The sequence below is a fragment of the Neopelma chrysocephalum genome, unplaced genomic scaffold (assembly GCF_003984885.1).
Source record: "Neopelma chrysocephalum unplaced genomic scaffold, ASM398488v2 Primary Assembly neopelma1_69, whole genome shotgun sequence".
Taxonomy (NCBI): domain Eukaryota; kingdom Metazoa; phylum Chordata; class Aves; order Passeriformes; family Pipridae; genus Neopelma; species Neopelma chrysocephalum.
In genome coordinates, this window is record NW_020897729.1 from 11,060,398 (window position 1) to 11,071,813 (window position 11,416).

The 11,416-nt window shown below is 49.8% G+C and overlaps 2 protein-coding genes across 4 annotated transcripts in view; one reads left to right on the top strand and one right to left on the bottom strand.

Annotated features, from left to right (window-relative positions):
• Positions 1–11,416, top strand: part of VEPH1 (ventricular zone expressed PH domain containing 1) — a 60,142-nt gene that overhangs the window by 11,338 nt on the left and 37,388 nt on the right. The gene's annotated exons all lie outside the window — the stretch shown is intronic.
• On the bottom strand, positions 2,010–7,333 carry PTX3 (pentraxin 3). Its single transcript, XM_027685706.1, has 3 exons — positions 6,972–7,333; positions 5,962–6,489; positions 2,010–3,128 (listed from the first exon to the last, which is right to left on the bottom strand). The coding sequence occupies exons 1-3, from the start codon at positions 7,117–7,119 to the stop codon at positions 2,515–2,517; spliced, it is 1,290 nt and encodes a 429-aa protein (XP_027541507.1). The 5' UTR covers positions 7,120–7,333; the 3' UTR covers positions 2,010–2,514.

The following is an 11,416-nucleotide window of genomic DNA, read 5'->3' on the forward strand; positions in this document are numbered from 1 at the left end:
CCCTGCTCCTCCACTTTTTCAGTCTCTCCCTGCTCCTCCACTTTTTCAGTCTCTCCCTGCTCCTCCACTTCTCCAGTCTCTCCCTGCTCCTCCACTTCTCCAGTCTCACCCTGCTCCTCCACTTCTCCATGGGCAGTGCAAGGGCAGGGCCACCGTGGCTTTTCCACGTTTGGAGCCCCAAATCCCCCCAAAAATACCATTTACTTGGTGTTTTCCAAACAGCCAAACTGCTGACCAAGACAAAAGGTAGTTAAGCGAGGAAGGAAGGGAAGAAGTGTGAGTTGTGGTGCTGGGCTGTGGGAAAGCTTTGCTGGTCCACAGAGGTGACAAAGGGAGAGCAGAGCAGTTGGAAAGAGGGAAGTTTTCCAGCTGAGTCAGTGGGAATGGAAGGACTGGCTTTGCACTTGGTCCTGTGCCAAACCAGAGCAGAGACAGGAGGAGGCTCCTTCCCAGACAGAGCTTTTCAGGTATGAGATACAGCAGGAAAAGCAGCCAGGAAGGATTTCTGGTGATCTTTCTGAGGAGTTTCCTTTTTCTGCTGCATTTCGTGGACATTTGTTTTCCTTTAATGGAGGGAACTGTATGGGAAGGGGATTTGAGAGTGATTTTGCCCTTGCACAATATTGGGACCTGAAGTGTTTTTGTAACTCTGAGATCTGTTTTCTGGCTGCCAGCAGATGAACACAGGTAATATTTCCTTGTTCTGTTGTTAAGGTTATTCACAGATATGATTTAGGGAGGGATTTCTGTCCAGTTTACTACTAAGCTTTAGATCCAGTTTTATTGCAGGGTAACAGGAGAAATTCCAGCAATCAGAGCAATTACTTTTCCCTTAAATAAACAGTGCTGCCAGAAATTTGGAGCAGGTAATATAACTCTGGGTATGAAGCACAGTAAAGGGGAATTTACCTTGTCATAGCTTTTCCTCACTATTTTTGTATCCTGGAACAAGGATCTGGAGTCGTGTTCAGGAAGAAGCGTAGCAGCAACACGCCAGGAGATTTTTCCAAGTGTGTTCTCAGGACATCTGTAGGGAATGAGAAAGGCAGAGAAACGTGGGAATAGAGAAGAAGGATGGGCTGCTTCCAGGGGAAATGAGAATTGCTCTGAACAAGACATCCCTCATGATAACTTGTTCAGAGGCAGCGCGTGATGCTCTTGTTGTAAATGGTTACGGATCCAGTGAGTAGCTATTCATCATCCCCTGCCTGTGCTCTGCTTTCCACATGGAAATCACCCCTGGAGTCTGGGCTCTGCACCTGCTGCCTGTGCTCTGTATCCAGCCCTGGGTTTTTATCGGGTTTGGGATAAGCTTGTGAGAGTGAGAGGAGGAAATCCCTGGCACTGAGCAGCAGTTCCTTGTACAAACCTCCTGTCAGCAGCAAACGCCTCTGGGTGACTTTGGGTGTCTAAATGTGCCTTAAAACTGAGTCTGTCCTCAGAGGGCAGCATTATGGGAGGGGGGCTGATGGATTTTTATTTGAGGATATCCCAAACCAATCCTTCCTTCAGCCTCCAAGCACTGCCTTAGCACAGCCTCAGCTCAATGCACGTGAGGATCCCTCTGTTTCTATGAGAGGTCACTATTTCTATTCTTTTTCTAGAACTATATGGTTCAAAACATGGGAAGATTCCCACATGGGACTTGGTTTCAGAGTTTTGGTTCATGAGAAGCATGGAGAGTTTTAGTTTAGTAAAGTATCTTTATTTACAGAACGACTTTACAAAAATAATTTCAATAAAATTATCACAAAGTCCATTTACAATATAATACAGCTGCATTTTCTCCCAATGTAACATCAGATTATGATGGGGAATATTACTTTGATATCAATCCATGGCATAAATAATGATTTAAACAAGGAGCTAGTTTTGTTATAGTCTACAAATGACTAACAACGATTAATAAACAACACATTTCTTGACTTAGGTGGTTCCTCTGTACAATTCACATTAATGCTGTAGAGCCCGAGGGCTGGAGGAGCCTGGAAGATCATGGAGTCAGGAATGGTTTGGGTTGCAAGGGACTTTAAAGATGATCCAGTTCCACCCCCTGCCATGGGCAGGGACACCTTCCACTAGCCCAGGTTGCTCCAAGCCCCATCCAGCCTGGCCTTGGACACTCCCAGGGATGGGGAATCCACATCCTCTGCCTGTTCTGCAGAGAAGGGTCAGGATTCCCTCAGCAGGGATGTCGGGAGCACCCTCTGACTCCCGAGTGTCCACGGTGCTCTGATCCATCAGAAAACACTGTGCTGGACAGACAGAGCTGCCAGACCTCAGGAACAGCTTTTCCAACGTCATGCCTTGATGTGTGGGATCTTTTCAGTGTTTTCCCAAAACAGCAGGCAGAGATCCGACCCCCATCTCCACAGTGCCTCTTTTTGTAAACTTGCAATGCTGATCTTCCTTGGGAATTTGGGACGTGGGCTCCTACAGCTCTGTTCAGTTGGAGTGTTGGGGTTCAGCTCTTTGGGAAGTACATTCTCTGTGCAGAAGGTGCCGTGCCAGGGTTTAGGACACGTACTGGGCTCCTCCGTAGGGCAGAACCTCCGTGACCCCCCACCCCACCACGTTGCCCCTGGTGCCACACGAGCCCTCCCCGCTCTGTGCCGTGATCTCTGGGGCACTGAGCACTCTGTCCCACAGGTTGAAGCCAGTCAGTTTTCCAGAGAAGGCTAAAGCTTCATCAAACCCCCCTCCGACGCAGCAGCCGTTCTTCTCCTGCCCGATCTGCAGGATCCCCCCGTCGGGAATGGTGTGAGCACTGGCAACGTCCAGGGCACTGGCTGCCAGCTCCCCCTGCACCCACAGGGCTGCTGATCCATTCTCTGAGCTCCAGGTGCCACACAGATGGACCCACTTCCCGGGAATAACCGCATTTTGGGCAGCCACCTTGTGCTGGCCGCCCCCGACCACGAGCACCGCGGAGTCCTGGCGGAGGTAAAGCTGGATTTCATAGGGGTTGAACTTGGTTCCATAGGAGAAGACAATGGTTTTGTCCAAAGCCTCGGTCACCTTGATCCAGATGCAGGCAGTGAAGGAGCGAAGGGTCATTCCAGCAGTTGGGTGGACGCTCCCAAATATCTTTTTGGAGCGCATGGGGAACAGAATCGCGGTTTCACACCCTGGGGAAAATTAAAAACATCGTCAGGGAAATAGAAACTGGTCTAGTGCACAGGTGGGACCTTTGATATATCATAGAATCATTAAGGTTGGAAAAGACCTCTAAGATCACCAAGCTGTGGCTGCCCCATCCCTGGAAGTGTCCAGGACGAAGCTTGGAGCAACCTGGGCTAGTGGAAGGTGTCCCTGCCCATGGCAGGGGGTGGCACTGGATGGGCTTTAAGGTCCCTCCCAACCCAAACTGTTCCATGATGGGGCTTCCCAAGGGTCTGTATGGAGCAGTGCCTCCTGGAAGAGCAGCTCTTTTGCTGCCTCACCTAAAGAAATCAGCCTTAACCTGGGCAGTTATGGCAGTTATGACCTCCCTTAGCTCTTGGTTAAGCCTCAGAGTTCTTTTTAAGTATTAAATAGTGAAAATAACCTTGTGGTGAGGGGCTGGGGTGAGTGAGCCATCCAACAGCAGGTTTGGATACCGTGGCATTCCTGGGACAGAGTGGAGGCTGTGGCTGGAGGAGGGAATTGCTGGGCTGTGTCCTGAGGTTGTCTCATGGATAAATGGGCAGCAGGGGAGGACAAGAGCTACCAAAAAGTAGCACAGGGAGTGTTGGCAGGAATGTGCTGAGATGGGCCTATTTGTTTAATACAACTCCCTTTCCTGATCCTGCCTTTAGGATTTTTGGTCAGTAACATTCCTGGGCACTGGGTAAATGTGGGAAATGCATAAGACGACTCGTGTTTTTGAAACAGTTCATCTCTCATGTCTCATTAATCAGGGTGTTGATAATAGAAATTAGGTTAGTTAAAACCACTGACAGGACTCTAAGAAGCTTGGAAAAGTAGCTGATGATCACTAAAGCCAAGGCACTTTTGGCATTTTATGTGCTGTTCCCTAGTTGTCCATAACTTAATGTTCAAGGTGACACGGGAGAAGAATCAGCCCCTTCTCCAATTAAGCCGCTTCATTTCCTGTCTAAAGGAGCTGGAGGATCTGAAATGCCTGAAACGTGTGTGGAAATCTGTGCTCCAGGGAATGAAGGACTCTTTGTGCCCTCCAGGATTGCTCTGCTCTGGTATTTCATGGGCTGCTTCCCTCCAGCTTCCAGCAGATTTTTACATCTCTCCACTGGCCCTTTTGAGGAGGGGCAGGGTAAGCGAGCAACTGCTGGGGATGCTCCTTAAAGTGCTACTTAGCAGCACTATTGTGAAAAAGCTTTTAATTAGCGGGCTTTCAGGCTTTATTATCAAAGCCTAAACAAAATTAAAACCAGCCTCAGCGAAGAACAAAAAGTGTGATTAGAAAATCCCTCAAGAATACGGGCTGGCAGGAATTCAAGACGTGAGAAATTAAAGTCAGTTGCTAAAAATTCCCTAGAAAAAAATAAACCCAGAAGAGGGGCTCTGGAAGTACTTAAAATGTAGCCTTTAAATTGAAAAATGTGAAGGTTTTATATAAAATCATGTAGGAACCAGTGGAAATAAAGTGAATTTCCAGTGATGAGGTTGAGATGCTCGGTGCAGATCGGGTTTGTTGCTCTCACCTAGTGCAGAGCAGCTGAGTGAGGCTGGCTGGGCTACAGGAGAAGATAAGGAATGAGATCATGCTCTGGAAGGCAAGAGGTTTGTGTTTGGGGAAAAGAGGAATATGCTGTAAGATGTACCCCCAGTACATAGAGATTACTGAGGTGTTGTGATAAAGGAGTGAAAGCGATTTACTCTTAGCACTGACTGGGTGTCTGCCATGAAGGGACAGATTCAGGTGAGCTCATAAAGCGCTTTGATGGGAATTATGTCGTGTCTGTGGAAGTTTAGCAGTCACAAGCTGTTCCTTCTTGCTCCCCTGTGTAAGATCTCACTCAGGAGATGCTGCTGCAGGTCTCTGGTAAGGCTGGTGTGGCTGCACTCCCACCTCCCCGCACCCCCACTCCCACAGGACTCTCTGAGCGTAGATTTCTGTGGGGCTTTTAAGCTGTAATAACTTAGATTTGTGGAAAACACAGCCATTAGTCAGCTTTTAGAGGCCAGGCAGTGCCAGCTCACTGATATCCAGTGTAGCTGTGCCATGCATGTGGCAAATTGTGCACCCACACTTCAAACAGGTAAGGGGCTGCTCTGCCACAGCCAAGTTGCTTTTTTGGGGTGTCTCATTGCACTGCAATAGAAAACTGATGTGGAATTTGAGGTATGAGCTCATCTTTCTGTGGTCACCTTGCTCGCTGAGCAGTGGAAATGCTTTGGAAGGGCAAAAATTCCCCAAAACCACCACCCCAGGGTTCCTAATGTATCCATCCAGAGGAAGGACTCTGCCCTGACTGCTGGGTGCAGGGGATGTGCCCTCCCTGCTGTGGGGGTGTGCCTGGCTGGCTGACACCAGTCCTCTGCTCTGGGGCAGCTGGAGTGGGTGAGGAGGTGTTAATTTAGGGAGAGGAAGGAGTGGGAACATGCAGGGAGAGAAGAGGAGGGCTCAGTAATGCACGTGCAGAGGTGTTACCAGCTGGGCAGGTAAAAGGTGTGAGAACATAATTTGGATGTTTAAAACATGTTTGCTGAGCTGTTTTGATCTGGGAGAGCCTGGACATGGGATCCTGGCTGGCTTTGCCCTGTGTAAGGACTTGGATTAAGCCCTGCTTTGACCCCACCTTTGAGAAGCTCAGCACCTCTTTTCCCAGAAGTTAATGGGTTTCCCCCCTTTCTGCACAGACTGTTTTAAAGCTGCCCTGCTGTTCCTAAGGTTTCTTTGGAGTCCTGTGGAGAGAGGGAGGTGCTCAGGAGGGTGTTTGTAGGGTCCCTGTTTGGACAGACCCCCAGGGAGCTCAGGTAAAGCTCCCCTGGACTCACCTGCTGGCAGCAGGTGCTGAGCTGCCCATTGCTGCGACACCTTCAGCTCCGCCCGGGTCTGTTGCAGCTCCTTCCACAGCGAGTTCAGGAGCAGATTGTCCCCTCTGGTGGCATCCAGTTTGTCCTGCTGCAGAGCTGTCTCCTGCTCCTCAGCCCTGCCCAGCCAGGCGCTCTCCAGCCAGCCCAGCTTCACGGACACGTTGTGGCTCAGCTGCAGGACGTGCTCCAGAACCTTCCCCTGCTCGGACTCCTGGAGCCTCTTGGCCTCTTCAGCTTGGTCCCTGCTCCTCACCAGCACCTGCTCCACCCGGGACACGATGTGGGAGGTGACCCTGTCGAGGGTGGCGGCGAAGGAGCCGGCGAGGTTGGTGGTGAGCTGGGCCAGCTCTGCCCTCAGGGTCTGCAGGTCCACCCTGGGGAGCTCGTCCAACGCCTGCAGCATCATGTTCTCCTTCATCTGCGAGTTCTCCAGCATGATGAACAGCTTGTCCCACTCCGTGTGCTCCCGCTGGCAGTCGCACGAAGCAGCTGGAAGGGAAGATACAGATGTTGCAGTTCCTTTGTACTTAGTTTTAAACAGAAGGAGTTTTGACAAAAATCTGGCTCTGGGCGAGGCTTATGTGCTCCAGACTGTCCCAGAATCGTGGAATTACAGCTTGGGTTGGGTTGGAAGGGACCTTAAAGACCATCTAGTTCCAACTGCCCTGCCATGGGAGGGGTGAGTGCATTTCCCTCTATACAGAAACAGAAAAGTAAAATAGTGTGTTTTAAAGAAATTCTAAAACTGTCATTGACAGTCTCTTGCAGAAAAGCTGAAAAATTAAGAATATAAAGCAAATTCCAAGGTACCTCATCCCAGTGCTTTTAGCACTGTTATCCATAATAACCCACTGATACAAGCACAGGCATCTCCCTCTGGAAAAAAACGTTTGCAATAATAACTATTGCAAGAGCTGGGCAACAAAGAATGCAATCCTGCATTTCCACAGCTTCGGTTTAAATTCACTTACTTTCCTCGGTGCCAGGGGCTGGAGCCTCAATCTCGTTATCCAGGTTCACGTACATGAGGTCGTAGTCGTTGTCTTCATCCAGGGCAGAGCCCGAAGCCCCGAGGACACAGAGGAGGGTGAGCAGAGAGAGTATTTCTTGGGGCAGCATTCTCCCAGCCGCTTCCCGGAGATCCCTGGGCTGTGTCTGGAGCCGCGCTCGGGGTTTAGCAAGGCCAGGGCTGGGAGGGGAGCCCCTAATAAATGCTGCGAGCGCCTCAGCCCGAATGAATGAGCAGCCCCCGTGCCAGTGGTGTAACCGGAGCACTCGGGGCTGTTGGTTTTGGCCGGGAGAGGAGAAAGGGGGCGTGCAGTTTTGCTCAATCCCAGCCTTCCAGGTTCCACTGGGGGATGTACTGACTCGTGGAGGGGGGAAAAGCGGGGAAAAAGCCGCTCCTCGAGCCGCCGCTTTCCCCCCCCCGAGAGCGGATTTCTGAGACGTGCAGCAATGCAGGGGTGGAAGCGCTCGGAGTTCGCCGCCTGGATTGGCTGTGCCGGGCGGCGTTATTTTGGGGGAAAGAAAGGGCTCCCTGCGAGCTCGGTTTGTGCTCGGGGTGTGCCAGGGCTGGGGAGGGGACTGCGAGTAAAATAAACATACCTGGAGCTGCTTTGGGGGCACGTGGCTGGTTTGACTAAATAGTGCAGCTTTTTGGGATGGTTATGTGATGATATATAATTTCTATTATATACTCGAACTTTATTGCTTTAAGCAATAAAAGAGAACTCTTAAGGACAGCTTGTTAGAGTTTTGCTTTTCCAGCCCTAATTACCCCTAACCCCCCATAACTGTGTGGATAATCTGTTAGTGCTGGATCTGGTTTAGGGAGTGTGTAAATCAGCACGATCAGAGCTGCGTCTGTTACCTTTGAAAAAGCAAAACAAGGCGCTGTTGGATCAGACATTAATGTAGTGGCAGATTATTGGTGTTAATCTGGTTTGAATTCCATAATCTCATCAGTTCAGTGGGCCATTAATCATTTCAGAGATGCATTGCTTAGGTGAGATGAGGGATAATATGGTACAAATTATGTGTTGCCTATGAAATATCCAGAGAATAGCAAAAAAAACCAACCCATGTAATTATATCTAACTTGCAATGTGTGTTCCCTTTCCATTTGTGTCTCTGCTTTTGCTCATGCAAACCTGGGCTACCTGTGCCTTGGATATTGGGGAGAAATCCTTCCCTGGGAGGGTGGGGAGGCCCTGGCACAGGTTGCCCAGAGCAGCTGTGGCTGCCCCATCCCTGGAAGTGTCCAAGGCCCAGGTTGGACGGGGCTTGGAGCAACCTGGGATAGTGGAAGGTGTCCCTGCCCATGGCAGGGGGTGGGACTGGATGGCTTTTAACCCACTCAAACTCTTCTCTGACTCTATGATATGGGGGTTCCTGCCACTGTGGGCCCTCCAGCTGCTCTCCTGAGAATGTAAATAATAAATAGCAACATCAAAGCAATGTTTTAGAAACTTGAGAAGCCTGGTAAAGTAGAGGTGATTGTTATGTTCAGGAGGAATTTCTCCCTGGGAAGGGTGGTCAGGAACTGGCAGGGGCTGCCCAGGGAGGTTTGGAGTGCCCAAGGAAGGGCTGGATGTGGCACTCAGTGCTCTGGGCTGGGGGACAAGGTGGGGATGGGGCACAGGGGGATCCATGGGCTGGGAGGGCTTTTCCAACCTCAGTGATCCTGGGATTTTCAAGTAGGTATATGCCTGACTTGGGTTCCTCTTGGTGCACAGGCTTTGTCTTTGAATTCCCTCTTTGGAGTGAGGCTCAAACACAGCTGTGGGACTCTGAGAGCTCCTCTGTCCCTGTGATACTGCCATGTGCTCCCAGGCTCGTGGCTTTTCCCAAGCTCTCTGTGCTGCTGGGATGGGCTGGAGCACAAGGCAACTTTTGCCATTTCTGGGTGCAAGGAGGGCAGCAAGGAAGGGGTCTGTGGGGTGGGCTGGGCTGGCACCACCCCGACACACCCGTGGTGGTTCCTCCTCCTGCCTCTCAGCCATCGACTGTCCCCAACTGGAGGTTGGTTTGTGCCTGAGTTGCGTAATTCCCAGTGTGTGGTCTGTTGGAAAGTCTGAGAAAATCTAATCTGGAAAGTATTGGGGGTAAGGGAGGTGGGGATGGAAGAGGGAAGGAAGGTAATTAAGGAGCTGAGTAGGATGTTTTTCCATTCTCAGACAACAAACATGTTTTCAGGCTCTTGGTTTAGACTGAGGCAGACGAAGCAAGATTGGGAAAAAGTGAATTATTTGTAATACACAATATCATCTCTGGCTGCCTGTTATCTGAGAATCTAAAGGTTGGTGAGCTGTGTGTGTAAATCCCTCAGAGACAAAAAAAGGTGCGACAAACAAACAGCGAGAGGTACTCAGAGCTAACTCAAACATGAATATACCAAAGAGTAGCCAATTGGGTTGTGCCTAATGACCTTTCAGGAGCTCTGTGGAGAACAGACACGAGCTGTGGTATCTGGGGGATTGTTTACACGTGTGTATACACAGGTTATCCAGTTAAAAGCAATTCCCTGTCAGTGAGGTCACTTCAATATCGCTGCAAAGGGATGGGTTTGCTCCTAAATTGCCTTTGCTTTTCATTTATCTTGCTTAGTGAATATAAACCCAGCAGTGTTGGCTGCAGGAAGCTGCCCAAAATCTGTGTTTGCACAAAGTGGTTTTTGTTCAGAGAGGCTCTGTGGCTGAAATCCATCACCTTGTGTCACATCCAATTGCATCACTGCCCTGATACAGCCCACACTTCAAAGGCTTGTTTTCCCAGATTAAATAATTAGTCTTACTTTCCAGATCCCTTCCTATCTGTGACATCCCAGCTTAGGCAGTAGCATGGCTCAGGTTTTAGTGTCTTTGCTTGCTTGAAGCTGCTATTTTCGTTGCTCTCTGTTGAGTTCCTTCCCACCACACTTCCATGGCTGAGATGACTTTTGCCTGTCCAGGAATGGGGGAATTTCATCTTTTGCCATCATTACAGCTGCTGAAATTCTACTGGAGTTTAAGGGCTCTGCTCCATATGGGCAGAAAACTTCCAGTGGAAACTAAGCAAGGGCAAGTGCAAAGAAAATACTTATTTTTGTGAGCACGACGTTGTCCAGAGGGAAAATAATTCTTAGTGTATTCAGTGCAAAGTGTTTCAATTTTGAACTATGATGTGAGTCTAGAAAAGTTTGAGTAAATACATCCTCTCACCTTTTTGTCACTGAATCACAGTTGAGTTGGGAGGGACCCACAAGGACCATCCAGTCCAGACACCCCAACAACCCCACCCTGTCCCTGAGAGCATTGTCCAAACCCTCCTGGAGCTCTGGCAGCCTTGGGGCTGTGCCCACTGCCCTGGGGAGCCTGGGCAGTGCCCAACCACCCTCTGGGGGAAGAATCTGAGCTCCCAGTTCTCCCTGTGGATGAGTTGGTGCCCACAGTGCCTTGGTGGTGACACTTTTTAGACGGATTCACTTGTAACGTCTGGGAGAGACCTGCCCAGAGAACGTGGGTAGAAAATGGCCAGAATGGAGCATTTTGCTCATCTTTTTAGGGTCATTCATCAACAAATCCCTTTCATTTGCCAGTGGCCTTTGTGACTGTGCATAGAACAGAACAAGACCCAAATCTGCCGTGTCCACGGGGTGAGAGGTGGGCTCTGACCTTGCCTTTGGTTGCACAGAGGGCTCAGAGTGGCCTTGAGGGAGGAGCCAGGGATTCTCCAGGCAGGAGAGGATGCAGAAGTGTGGCTGGCTGGAGACACTCCCCCGGAGGTGAAGGACCCCTGAGGGATCATTACGAGCTGTTTGACTCACAGTTGTCTGAACCTGCAATAAATTATATTCGTTTCTTGGCCCAGGGGGGGATGTTACAAGCCCCAGCCGTGTCCTGGGGTGCGTTTGCTCTTTCTGGCAGGAGCCCGACGTGCTCCAGCCTGAACCCAAATATCCTTTTTCTGCCATCCGTGAAGAGATCTGCTTATCTTCCCAAATTACACAGCTCAGGTTTAAATGGGAGAAAAAGCAGCAGGCCAGAGAGCAGTTCCTCTTTGGAAACCAATCCAAAGAGACCGTGAGCACTTCCAAGGCTTTGCAGAAAGGAGCCACACTAGGTTGCAACAGGCAGATGTTTTCCATATGTTGCTCAAGTGAAACTTAAATCCACGGAGGCAGGCGTGTACAGCACTGGGGGGTTATGGATTTTGGTATGAGCCTGGCCTTCAAATTGAATTATGCACAGACATCTTCAGGAACCGTGTGAGAGAGGGTTCAGCTCTGCCTGCAGTCGACTCTCCCTGGCTCCCTTCTCCTCCTGGAAATGGCATCCTTAACTATTTCTGTGCAAGTGCCTATTTAGTTCTCTTAACAACCAACTATTCTTTCCATGTGTTGCCTATTTCATGTGAAAGCCTGAATCTCAACAAAGGA

Bases quoted from the DNA above. Each gene is read 5' to 3' on its own strand.
- PTX3 (XM_027685706.1), bottom strand. From the start codon at position 7,119: ATGCTGCCCCAAGAAATACTCTCTCTGCTCACCCTCCTCTGTGTCCTC. The intron at 6,490-6,971 runs GTAAGTGAATTT...CTTCCCTTCCAG, and splicing joins AGCCCCTGGCACCGAGGAAA to CTGCTTCGTGCGACTGCCAG. The intron at 3,129-5,961 runs GTGAGTCCAGGG...AATTTTCCCCAG, and splicing joins TCAGCACCTGCTGCCAGCAG to GGTGTGAAACCGCGATTCTG.